Source organism: Pseudonaja textilis, chromosome 3, assembly GCF_049901715.1.
Source record: "Pseudonaja textilis isolate UNSWEBS1 chromosome 3, rPseTex1.2, whole genome shotgun sequence".
NCBI classification, from domain to species: Eukaryota; Metazoa; Chordata; class Lepidosauria; order Squamata; family Elapidae; genus Pseudonaja; species Pseudonaja textilis.
This window is the reverse complement of record NC_141992.1, coordinates 49,829,915-49,842,526: the sequence shown is the minus strand read 5'-3', so window position 1 is coordinate 49,842,526 and position 12,612 is coordinate 49,829,915. Positions and strand designations below refer to the sequence as shown.

The 12,612-nt window shown below is 37.2% G+C and overlaps 1 protein-coding gene across 2 annotated transcripts in view; it reads right to left on the bottom strand.

Moving 5' to 3' along the window:
- The window catches only part of IP6K3 (inositol hexakisphosphate kinase 3), a 29,727-nt gene extending 18,694 nt beyond the window's left edge, over positions 1-11,033 (bottom strand). The window contains exons 1-2 of one of the 2 annotated variants that reach the window (XM_026716898.2): positions 10,808-11,033; positions 1,049-1,438 (exon numbers count right to left, since the gene is read on the bottom strand). In XM_026716898.2, the coding sequence (XP_026572683.1) occupies positions 1,049-1,247 (199 nt within the window). In that variant the 5' untranslated portion in view covers positions 1,248-1,438; positions 10,808-11,033. Of the gene's footprint in view, positions 1-1,048; positions 1,439-10,807 lie in introns of those variants that run through there. The other variant, XM_087929608.1, reaches the window with a different exon arrangement.
- Between the last annotated feature and the right edge of the window lie 1,579 nt (positions 11,034-12,612).

Sequence of the window (12,612 nt, the reverse complement as noted above, 5' to 3'; positions counted from 1 at the left end):
CCCTCACTTTCAGCATCATTTAAGAGTCACTTTTCATCTCTAATTGGTAAGAGTACCAAAATGGATTTTGTAATCCTTCTGTTTTCTTACTCTTTGCAAGCCTTCTTATTAGGAAGGCAGATTACCTAAACATTGACATGTGCCATTCTCCATCACATATTCATTTTTCTCTGCATATAACATATTTATATTTGCAGATTCTTAGACACAGTTCCACTGAAAGTTGGAAGGTGTTTCCAGATGTGAGGTACACAAAGAACAAGTGTAGACAGAAATATGAAAAAATGATAAATGCTGTTTGGACATCCATAATATTTAGTAACCAAGGCAGGACAACTGCTTCCAGTGAGAGTTTTATAGAGCAACCTGAATCGCAAGATCATCTTGCCTTACAAATTCCAAGAAAGACACAACAATCGCTTTTTTTGCTCCTGTCTCAGATTTCATTCCTTCCACAAGTTGCTAACAACTGCCTTGTATATTTTCATGGCCTTGAACAACATATCACAACTGTGCGACAGGATCTAGTAACTTCACTTCTTTCCTGGCAATTGGAGCAGATTCTGAATAAATGTAACATACGCCATGTTGCAAGGTTAATAGTGAGAGGTTAAGGGTAGCAAATGATGCTTATAATATATATATATATATATATATATATATATATATAGAGCCATATACATAAGCCTGATTAGATGATTCTTGAATGAGACTTCATTGAAACGTTGCTCACATCATACTTCCAATCTCTGCTTCTCAGGAGCAAAACAAGCCTGAAGATGATGACCAAAGATCCACATACTAATACCCACTACCGAGAACCTCAGAAAACATATATGTATGTATGTATATATGTATGTATATATGTATGTATATGTATATGTATATTTGTATGTATGTATTTCTGATATATATTTTTTATAAGCATCATTTGCTACCCTTAACCTCTCACTATTAACCTTCCAACATGGCGTATGTTACATTTATTCAGAATCTACTGGCCCTTATTTCCAAACTTGTGTATTCATGATTTGAATCTTAGCCCTACCTTTGTAATGAGGAGTGAACTGTTTCATTGCTGTTGGAAGAGCTTCATAGAACCATTGCTCCTGAGAGACAAGTGGCTTACAGACAGTGCAGTCATCATACTTCATCACGCTCATATGTCCTCCAACCTGGTGGATGAATGGTTCTAGCAGGATTCCTTTCCTGGTTTCCCCGATATCCAGATTATTCTGCACCACCATGATGTAACCAGAGATATTGGAGTCTTTTTCTGTCGGCTGTTGCTGGGTTTCAAATGGAGGAGCCACTGTATAACTAGGATCAGAACGTTTCTTGAGGTTTTTATGCCAGCATATGAACTTGGCTATGAAGCATATAATAATTCAATAATCCTTCCAGAACTTTTCTGCACCCCAGAGTATAAATTCAACAGCTGAAGGGAAAAGAAAAAAAAAGCACATGGCATTACTCCTTCTCCAATAACACATCCACTTATCCACTCCCCAGTGCACTTGTTACAGCATGTAACATTTAGTACTCTGGCCCATAACTTTGCACATGTTAAATGGATGTATTCCTAACTTTGGGAAAAGGTTGAGGTATTTTCTGGGATTCCAGGTCCGAAAGACCTAAATGGATTCTAATTAGATTCCATAGATAGGAGTGTCTGAGTAAAAAGATAAGGAAAGTTAAACTAAAAGAGCTATCGGGCTAAAATAACTTCTCTAGCAGTCTAATTGGACATCCCAACAGCCATCTAACACTAACTTATTAATAAGGGGTCCCTTCTCTCTTCTTGTTAAAGAGAATCCAGGTTGAGGAAAAAACATGCTCAATTTGTTTATCCCAAAGCTGCTCCCAACTGGCTTTTCAACCTTCATTCATGGAGCCCTGGAGCAGAATGTTCCCTACCAAGAAGGTTATTAATATTGCTCTGTGAATAGTAGACTCTGGGCTTTAACAATATAGTCTTAGTAAAAGGGATATTCACACTTCCTTCAGGGAATCATTTTACCATTACACTATCCATCTTTCCAAAAGACACTTGAGATTAGAACATTCCCTACTTTAGCACTAGGACTTGGGGAGGGGGTTTCTTTCTTCCTATCCCTCCTGAAGTCACATCAGGGCATTTTATTATTTTATTTTTTATTATTTTGTTCAAATAAATTAATTATTAAGTTTTGATGTGACTTCAGAAGAAAAGAAGAAAAAAAAAACTACAGTTGTACCTCCATGTTAACAGACATAAAACTCCTTTAAAGAAAGGCAGAGGCAGAGGAGGTAGGTTTTGACCTCCCCTCACTTCTTATAGCTCACTTTACAAAGATTCAAGATTCATCTTTTACCTTGTGGTGATTATACCACAGATATTCATAACAGTTCTTCTATGACTGACAACCTACTCAATTTTGGTTGAGTCCCTCTCTTTTGCACACATCACAACACAAAGATTGGGTTGACATTTCAGGTTATAATGTAGTTTTAAGGACTCTCGCTGACAGAGATGGTTGTGGCCTACTCAACAACCTAAACAAGATTTAGTGCAATATATGAACGCAGTTAAAGTTATGCAATAGGTCAGGATGTAAAGCTAGGGCATAAGAAACAATATTGTATTGCTATCTTTCAAAGTACCTAAGGCATAGCCAATAAAGACTGTGATCATACCCTACATATATTGTGATTTTCTGACAAAGGATAGTAGAAAACAGGAGACATTGTAACATGATGTGACTTGTCTTATACTAAATTCTGGATAGAACTCTGAAGAAAATCAATAGAACCAGGTGGGATCATGGTACTTGCATCTTCATCTGACTCAGGGTCTGGAATAGCAGCAGTATGTCTTCTGGCTCCATATTATCACTTAATTCATTACAGTAGTCTGCAGGCTGTTTCCAAGCCTATTTATTGTTGTCCCCAGATTTAAGATTATGGCACTGAAATTTGACAGTGAACTGGCACTGCCTAATCAGGAAAGTGATTTTGCAGTCGGGATGGACAGCATAATTGAAAATGTCAGCCCATATGCAGCTGCTGTGAAAAAACGGTAAACCCCATGCTTGGAATCTTGGGAAGGGAAGGGAAAACAGGATGCTGTTCTTAAATAACACTGAAGTGAGATCATGCTTGGAGTATTGTGTACCAGACCTAGAGGATGCTATGTTTTCAATTTGGAAGACAAGATAAACATTGTACAAATATTAGAAAAACATGTGATTTTAACTAGCAGACAACAAGAATGTATGAAGTGAATTCTAGATATATGCTGCAGGATGGTTTTTACCTACAGGGTTTAAATAGTACTGTTGCAAGTGTATTATGTTAAATTTTAAAGCACAAATTGGAAGTTCAGTTAAGGAACATAATCAAGACAAGTGATTTTCAAGAAAATGTGCCACTTATGCTTTTCTTACGTTTTTTAAAAAAAAGGTTTTCCTGCCTTTCCTTCAGGCCACCTGAAGACTGGACCAAATCTCCTGCAACTAAGAAGAAAATGCAGCAATAGGTATTAAAACACTCCCTGCTAGCCACAGTAAAGGAGGAAGGAGACCTTTTGAAACATTTGGATGTTCTAATCTTGCTGTTGTACAAAATTCTTCTCTATCATTCCTGTCCTCACAAAGACTAAGAAGAAGACTAATTAGACAGAGACTAATTAGAAAAAACAAAATTAAAATTGTATGCAAAGTTTTACTCAAAGGGTACTCACATTTTCGGTTCTGCACCGGTAGTTACAGTATGTACAGCCCATCTCTGCACTAAAGGCTGAAATCCAACAGATCCTGAATTCTAGCCTAGGCATGAAAGCCAACTGGGTGACTTTGGGCCAGTCATTCTCTCTCAGCTCAACTCACTCACAGGGTTGTTGTTGTGGGGAAAATAGGAGGAAGGAGTATTATGTATGTTTGCTGCTTTGATTTATAAAAAAATAATAAACATGGATATAAATAAATGCATAAACAACCAAATATGATACTAGCACTCATTATTGTGAAGTGGTTCATTTTAACAGAAACATTGCAAAGAAACTGTGCCAGTTTAGAACGAAACAAGATTCATTCTACTCCCTGACCATTACATTCAATGGCAAAAGCAGAATTATCATATTAGGAAACTGCAAAGTAATTTTATCTGGCTTAGGGGTTAGATGTAATTACCATTATAGTCAGATATTTAGAATATGCTATTCCCAAGGGTAACTTTAACAGGACTGTTACGCATTCACATTTCTTTCCCCAAAGCTCCAATTTTCAAGATCACACAGGGTAACACGGAAAAAAGGGAATCAACCACTGCTTCCAAAGGTCTAAAAATAGTTAACTGGTGCAATCTGCTTACTTTTCCCTTTGTGCATTTCAGTTTCCCATTATAGCCGCGGAGTTATATATATGCACAAGTCTCCCTGTTGATTTATACCTGCCTTACTTAACTTCTGATCAACAGCTGCTTGTAGCGATGGGAAGAAAATTGCTTAATTTTAGTGGACTCTTTACTATTTCCATGTGGCTATTTCATGCATGATGGGTAGATGCTGTATCACCCTTCAGTGTATTTCTAAGTCTGCTTTTACTCTTCTTCCCTATCTAAAAGAAAAATTATCTTTGGTGACAAGAGCATTGCAAATGAAAAGCTCCATTCTCTGCAAGGAGGCACGTTTCAGCCCCGATGCCATAAATCCTTGTTTGAACAAACCCTGAGCCCTTTTAATCTTGCATTTCCTTTCCTGAAAGAATATGATGTTCATAAACTTTATAGCTAGTCCCAGCATCCCTCATGCACACGAAGCAAAGAAAGATACCATTTGTTTCCCTGAAAGATTTATATGACTGCTTTGCAAGGACTGCTTTGGAGGATTGCTGAAAAGATGGGAGTCACATTTTCCTGGATTGATTGGCCACTAAAATGCTCTGTTTCTTGCCAAGACTTTTGGAATAATGGGGGTGAGATGAGGTGTCTATGGCTGCACTACAGATAGTCCTTGACATATGAGCATAATTGAGCCTGGAATTACAGTCAGAAATCATTGCAGTCATAAGTTGAGGCATCACATGGCTGGATTGTTTTTATTTTTTATTTTTTTGTGGCTGTTGGTAAGTGAATGCCATGGCTGTTAAGCCACAGTGGTTGTTAAGTGAACCCCACAGTCATTAAGCAACTCAATTTTCTGCAATAGGTATGTTTTTCCAGAAACTGGAAGTAAGTGCTAGAAACGGACAAAAAAGTTATAAATTGCAGTCACATGATCAAGGGAGACTGCAAATGTAAATGTGGGCTGGTTGCCAAGTGCTTAAATTACAATTTCATGACCTTGAAGAGTGAGTCTGGCTGTTAAACTTTGAATCTGGGTTGTAAGTAGCATGGAGTGGTGCATGAATGGTTGCTAAACCACCAGTAGCATTTTATAGCTATCTTTTCTTATTTTCTTTTAATTATGCTTTTTTTAATAAAAGGTATAAGTCACAACTTTTTAAACTATGGATTTCAGAATAGTAATGATATACAGAAAGATTTAATCAAAATACATATTTGGCCAAGCCTAAACAGAAGAATTTTGGCTATATTTAAAGAGCTGTGGTGGCACAGTGGTTAGAATGCAGTATTGCAGGCTAATTCTGCTGCCTGCCAGCAGTTTGATTCTCATTGGCTCAAAGTTGACTCAGCCCTGCATCCTTCCGAGGTTGGTAAAATAAGGACCCAATTTGTTGGGGGGAATATGCTGACTCTGTAAACTGCTTAGTGAGAGCTGTAAAGCACTGTGAGTGGTATATAAATCTAAGTGCTATTAATGTTATTTGAAAGCTAAACAGACTCAAATTTGGATAGCACGTGGAATGGAGATCACAAGGAAATCCCAGATGGCGGGGGGGAAACAAAATTCTTAAAAAAAAAAAATTTTTTTAAACAAATTTTATTAATTTTCAAAGACAATACACAGACAAACAAAACATAAAATGTAAGAACATAGAACATCTTTTCTAAGAACTGCTTAACAAAACAAATAAAACATCTTATTTAAGTACAACATAATTCCAAATTATCACATTTCCATACAAACACAATTTAATATGCATCTTATGTATTCAACTTCATATATTACTCTTTTTCCAACTTCTCACTGTTTCTTCCTTTACTTCTGTTCAATTTTATTCATTAAACTTATACTTTCGTCTATTTCATATTACTATATTTCATATTATTACTGTTTCATATGTTCTTATCCAACATTATTAATTCTCAATAAACAAACATAAACAAACAAAACACATAACATAAAGACATAAAACTTCTTTTTAGAAAGCGGCTTAACTCCGGGTTACAACGCTTTGTACAGACATAAATCAAATTCATGCTCACCTTATATACTATTTCATATCTTATTTAACATCCTATATTTTCTATATGTCTTTTCCCCTCTTTTCACTCTCTTAATTCTATTTTATTTATTTAATCTCAATTTAAATCATTATACTTGTATCTTTTGTCCGTTCTTTTTCAATTATCTATTTATCTTTTCTCTTTAATACAAACTTTTTCCTGTAATCACTGGTTGAAGTATGACACCTTTCTATCTTTCCCCCAAATTTAACACTTAAAATAATACATAATTTCCATTCTGATTCTGCTTAGTACATTCTACATAACATTTTAAAATAAAAAACATATTAAGCTTATAGTATGGTAAAAACAATGTTCCATAACAAATTAATTAATTAAACTCTATTAGTTAAATCTTAGACATTTTACACATTCCCTACAATGTTCTATTAACACATATGTTATTCCAATTTTCTAACTCTATTTCAAATACAAACACTACAATACAATCTTATGTACTTTTACAGAATCTCTTTTTAGATTATATTTTACCCTTTGTCTCTGAAAAAAACCTGTTTTTTAACGTCTTGTTTTAAGCCTTTATAACTTCTCTTCACTTTTTCCTTTCCTTCCTTGTCAAATCTAGCCTTTATAGCCCCATCTCTCAATCTCCACCTCTTAGTCTCCCCTCTCTGTTGTATTCCTCTTTTCTGTTGCTTTCTGACATTATATCGATTTTTCACCTTATTTTTCCCTTTCTTGGTTGTTTTTTTAGAACTTAAATTATCCATTTTCTTTTCCTTTTTTCCCTTTTCTTCCTCAATTAAAATTATATGTCCATTAAAGATGGCTTCTTCTTCATCCCAACCTTCTTGTTGTTGCATTTCCTGATAAGTAGAAATTGCCATTTCTAAGAAGCAAAAAATAGATCCAAAAGAGCCCTTGCCTTCTTGTTCCCCTTCTTTTAACTTTTCAAATTCCATTTTCAATTCTTCAACAGATACCATTGTGAAATTTTTTTTAAACAATCCAAATGTTTTTTTAGTCTTTCAAAAGATACTTTACAAAAGTCCCAAAGTCATCAAGCAATCAAAAGCACAAACTGTTTCATTTAACACTTTCTTCTTTTAATACTTTCTCTTCCTGGGTAGAATTCAATTACACAATTCCAAGGTAATTTTTTGAAGTTTTATTGCAATTTAATCTCTGATCTTATAAGCTCCAAGTAGTCTCCTTCAACAAACCTTGGTATAAATAATTTACCTCTCTTCCTTCCCACTTATAGCAAAAAGATTTTAATTTTTAAATGTCAGTGTTTAGAAATCTAATGTCCCCTTGACTTTAATTTTCAAAGTTAGTTACCTTCTGCTGCCAAAGCAGATATTTCCGATTTCCTTCTGCTATCTCCGTAGGGAAGGAAAGTGAGGAGAAAAAAAAAAAGCTTTCCCTTTCACTTTCAACCGCAGTTTTACGATCTTCTTGGGAAACAATGTATCACTTAAAGAGCCAAAGTTCCAGGGTATTCAGATTTGCTTGTCATCCCGGTTCAGCCAAAAACTTTCACTGTCTCAACTTCCTCCTGCACAAAACTTGTCTGGCTGAGAGGTTCTTTGTGGCGGCCATTGCTGACCGCCGCTCCACCGCCTTTGGAAAAGGGAGTTAAGCCGGCTGGGGAAGGGGGTTGCGATGCCCCCAGAGCCCTGCCCGGATCTCCCCTATCTTCAGTTATCCTTACAGGATAACTAATAACCTCCAAATCCAGCTGGATCGGAGGCACTCCGGCAGCGAGCGCAGCAGGGATTGAGCACAAATGCAAATTCCTGCTGCCTCCAAAGCCTGACAAATTGGAACTCGGGGGAACAAAATTCTTGAAGAAGACTATAACTAATCATTTACATTGCCAGAAAGGTTGTAAGGGAATATGAGAATGACAGAAGAGAAGGTGGGGAGAAAGGAGATAAAAGAGGAAGGACCCTGGAACTATGTAATGGCAGAGAAGAAACTTAAAAAAGGTTCCATCCTAACTAATCAGGCAGTAAAAATAGTTGGAGGGAGATTTATATTTTAAGACTTGCAAGATTCTATTAATATAATCTTATAATAAAGTGGAATTAGTTCACATTGTTATATTTCCTGTCTTGTCTACTTGGGAGCCTGATAAAGTGATATTGATGAGTCTATGTAGTCATCAGGAGTAAAGCTTGGATCAAAGGAGACATTTGATTGGGTGGCTCTAAATCATATCCCCCAAGCAATATTTGTCTAAACTATTTTTCAGCCCAGTAAAAACACTTGGCTTTTATTATTTTCCATGCAGTGTAGATTTATGCCAATTTTTTCCAGAACAAACCCACCTGAATCAAAGAATATTCTGAGAATCTGCTTCTGATTCAGAAAGACAAATGCAGTAACTGTCTTCTTCAACCCTGACTGAGCACATAGCCCAGAATAAACTAGAAGTTGATCTGTTGTTATTCTCCATTGTCTTTAGTAATGAGTTTATTGGCCTTCCATCCAGTGGTGGTATTTAGCTGGTTCGCACTGGTTCAGGTGAACTGGTAGCAAGAATTTGGCGTGGGTCACCAAACCAGTAGTAACTCCTGGCTGGTCCCCGACCTGGTCGCCAGTCACTCACTTGCCCTGCACAACCAATGCTCGCTCATCCCGTCCACCTGATGCTCACCTCACCCAATCCCTTCTTAAGGTATTCTGTTTTTTTTCCTCCCCCAAACCAGCTGTTCCTACAATCAGCTGTGCTGGGATTCCCCTCGTTTACTTACTGCTTCTCCCAAGAGGCTTCCCTGAGGCCCAGAAAGGCAAAAAATGGAGGGGGAAGCCCCCCCGCTCCTGCCCGCGCTCCATTTTTTTTACATTCCTGGGCTCCAGGGATGCTTCCTGGGAGCAAAAATGCACCCCAGGAGGCTTCCCTGAGACACAGAAGGTCCCAAAATGAAGCATGGGGGATGCTGTGTGCCCCTTCCAGGTCCATTTTTTTTCTTCCTGAGCCCCAGGGAAACTTCCTGGGAACAAAAATGACCTCCCAGGAGGCTTGCCTGAGGCCCAGAAGCCATGCCCACCTAGCCACGCCCATCAAGCCACACCCACAAAACCAGTGGTAAAAGTTTTTGAATCCCACCACTACTTCCATCCTTTTGAGGTGGGTAAAATGAGGACCCAATTTGTTGGGGGCAATATGCTGACTCTGTAAACAGTTTAGAGAGGGCTGTGAGGCACTGTAAAGAAGTACATTGGTCTAAGTGCTATTGCTATTAGAACAAGCTGTGGTCTGAATTTATGCTGGCATCATATCCTCATCGGTATGATGAGGAAACAGATCAGGACACCGATCGGAGAAAGGAATTTTCAGGAGCAAATAAGAACTTTGAATGTCATGATAACTTTCAAAATGGAAAAAAAAAGATATACTTCTTTCTATTGCTCAAAGTTTAGACATATGTTCCTTTAAAGATGAACCCAATGGGTAGGACCAGTGTTCATTTTCAAATACTGTAAGCATGGTTGTAATTTTATTTATTTCTTAAAAGCTTTTTACAATGCTAACTCCTGAAGCCTCTCTGTGGTTTACATTTGTAGCCATATTTTAATTTCTGATGATTTTGTCAAAGCAGAGAAGAAAAGTGAAGAAACTGCATGTTTGCAATGGGTATCTGCCATTCATTTGCCTCTAGCCGCTTGCCTGCCTGAAATATTTTAGTAGGACTCTGAGACTAATGTATACTCTTCTTGGTAATTGCTTCAGATTTATATTTGGCTGGCCACTGGGAGCTTTTTCCTGTAATGTATCAAACCTCAGTTGATTTAAAAAGCTATGGCTATTTCACTAGGTTTATCAAATAGCATTTAAAAATAATGTACAAAACCTTTCCAAAATGACATCACTCAAGAAAGGTTAGTGTTTTAATGGAATAAGCTGACTACTGACTATATAACAATAATTCATTTCTTCTCTATCCTTACAGCAACATTTAGGATCTGGAAAGGGAAGTCTACAGGAAGCATTGAGGTTTGTCCTTACCCAAAGCAGTTCTCCTGTAGTCTCTCAAGCTTTTCAATCATATCCTTCCAGATATGCTGGACTTCAGTTACCTTAATTACTATTTCTAGCCAGTTGAATTAGCTTTGAAAGTTCAAGTTTTGAAAGTCAGCTTTTGGGGGGAAATTGATTTAGGGAATCTTAAAGCCTAGCTAGTTACCTTAATTAGTTTGCAATGGAAATCATAACGTTTTACACAGCTTTCTCTAGAGAGAATTTATTGTTCAAGTCTCAGGATTAATATTGTCCCTCATCATCCTTACTAACCTTGCTTCTTCCTGATCCAAATGGAAAAGGTATATGCCAATTTAAATATCAGCACCAACAAACCACAGTTTTAGAAACAAATGGAGAGTTATACTTAGAGGTTTTTTTTTTAAAAAAAACCATGAATACAGACCAATCCCATTAAAAACAGTTACTTACCAAACTGCTCCTTTGTTTGTTGATTGATTACATTCATGGCCCACAGTAGTTTGAGAGTATCCCACAATCAACAGCAGTGTGAATCTGCTGGATGCTTTGCAGTCCTGCAGTCCTCCTAGGATGTGTAACCTTTGTGTGGGAGCTGGGAGTAAGAGAGGAAAACCAGTTGGATCATGGATCATCACCTGACCTTCTTAAGACATTCTTGGCTGGCATGTGTTATGTCGAGCCAACAGCTGATGCAATTGGACTACATGGGGTTAAAAGGAGACACTAGGAAAGGAAAAACACTTATGACATTGAAGGAAACAAAACTGTGGCTATGAGCTGCCTCATCTATTTTACTTTCTCAACAGAAACCAAAGGTTCATTGAATCAGTGTATGAGAATCCAATGACAGTCATTTGCCTTGTGTGGGAGCATGTTCCAATATTTTTCACAGCAAGTAGCAGTACCACATCCACTGCTTTTGAAATAGTTCAGACATGCTCAGACTTGGTTAGTATTGGAAGGGAGATCATTAGGAAATCTCTCACTGTACTTTTATATTGGGAAATAAGGAAACAAAAACAAACAAAAGAAAAAAATACAGAAAAAAACCACAATGGCAATTCACTTCTGTATTGTTATCAAGAATACAACACAAATGCATCCATCTATCAATCAGGAGGTTTCTCCCCATTTGTTTCTTATTTTTGTGATCCTCAAATGGAATTAGATTATGTCTGCAATCCAGACTTCTTTGGATGCCATTTCCATTTTTTCTTGCAGCTGAATGTAATCAGAAGTGATATTCATCAGGTTCTGACCAGTTCTGGAGAACCGGTAGTGGAAATTTTGAGTAGTTCAGAACCCGGAAAATACCATCTCTGACTGGAGATTTTACAGTATCCTTCCCCTGACATTCCCATCAAGCTATGCCAACAGAGCCGGTAGTAAAAAAAATTGTATCCCTTCACTGAATGTAATGCAAACGGGCTAGAAAAATAGACTAGGTAAAAATATCTATTTTTTTCTTGTCAGCTTCCTGATTTTGTCATAAGCCTAGGTCTCCAAACTTGGCAAATTTAAGACTTGTGGACAAATATTCAAAGTGGAAGTCCACAAGTCTTATGTTGCCAAGTTTGGGGATCCCTGGGCTAAGGATTCCCCTTAACTTTTTATGCCTCTATCCTCCAGTTTTGGCTTTTTGTTTGAAAAGCTGTTTTGCTTCTCCTTTTGAGAGAAAGACTCAAGGTTGTACATATTGCAGTTTTAGGTCTGTTTTATGTGAACAAGAAGACCATTGATGATATATTGGATTTTAACTAATTTACCTCAAAATATTCAGTGACAACCAATTTGGGAACAAGGTCGGTCTGCTTCATCTAATTAGCTTGAGGAAAATCAGCTGCTCCTAGAAGCTTCCTTTAGGAGTTGCTATAGGCCAAACTATAAATGTAGGAGGAGAGATTTGTGAATAAGAGTAGCTATAATTAAAACATTAATTTGAAACTGCTGGGAGAAAAGGGAGATTTGACCAAGATTGTAGTTTTCAATGCAAGTGTGTGTGTGTGTGCGCGTGTGTGTATCTTTCCCCCTGTGCTATCTTTCCAATGACTCCTGAGACTGCAACTACCCATGGTTAAATGTACAGATATAATTTGAGTAGCGGTATATTTTATCCTCTAAAGCAAATAGCGGCTTCCAGAAAATGTTTTTAATTAAGGGGATGGTAAAGGGGGAAAGTTCCCTCAGGGCTTCCTGCTGCCAAGGTTACTATGAATACTTTTAAAAAGAAGAGGGAGGGGGGGAATTTATTCATA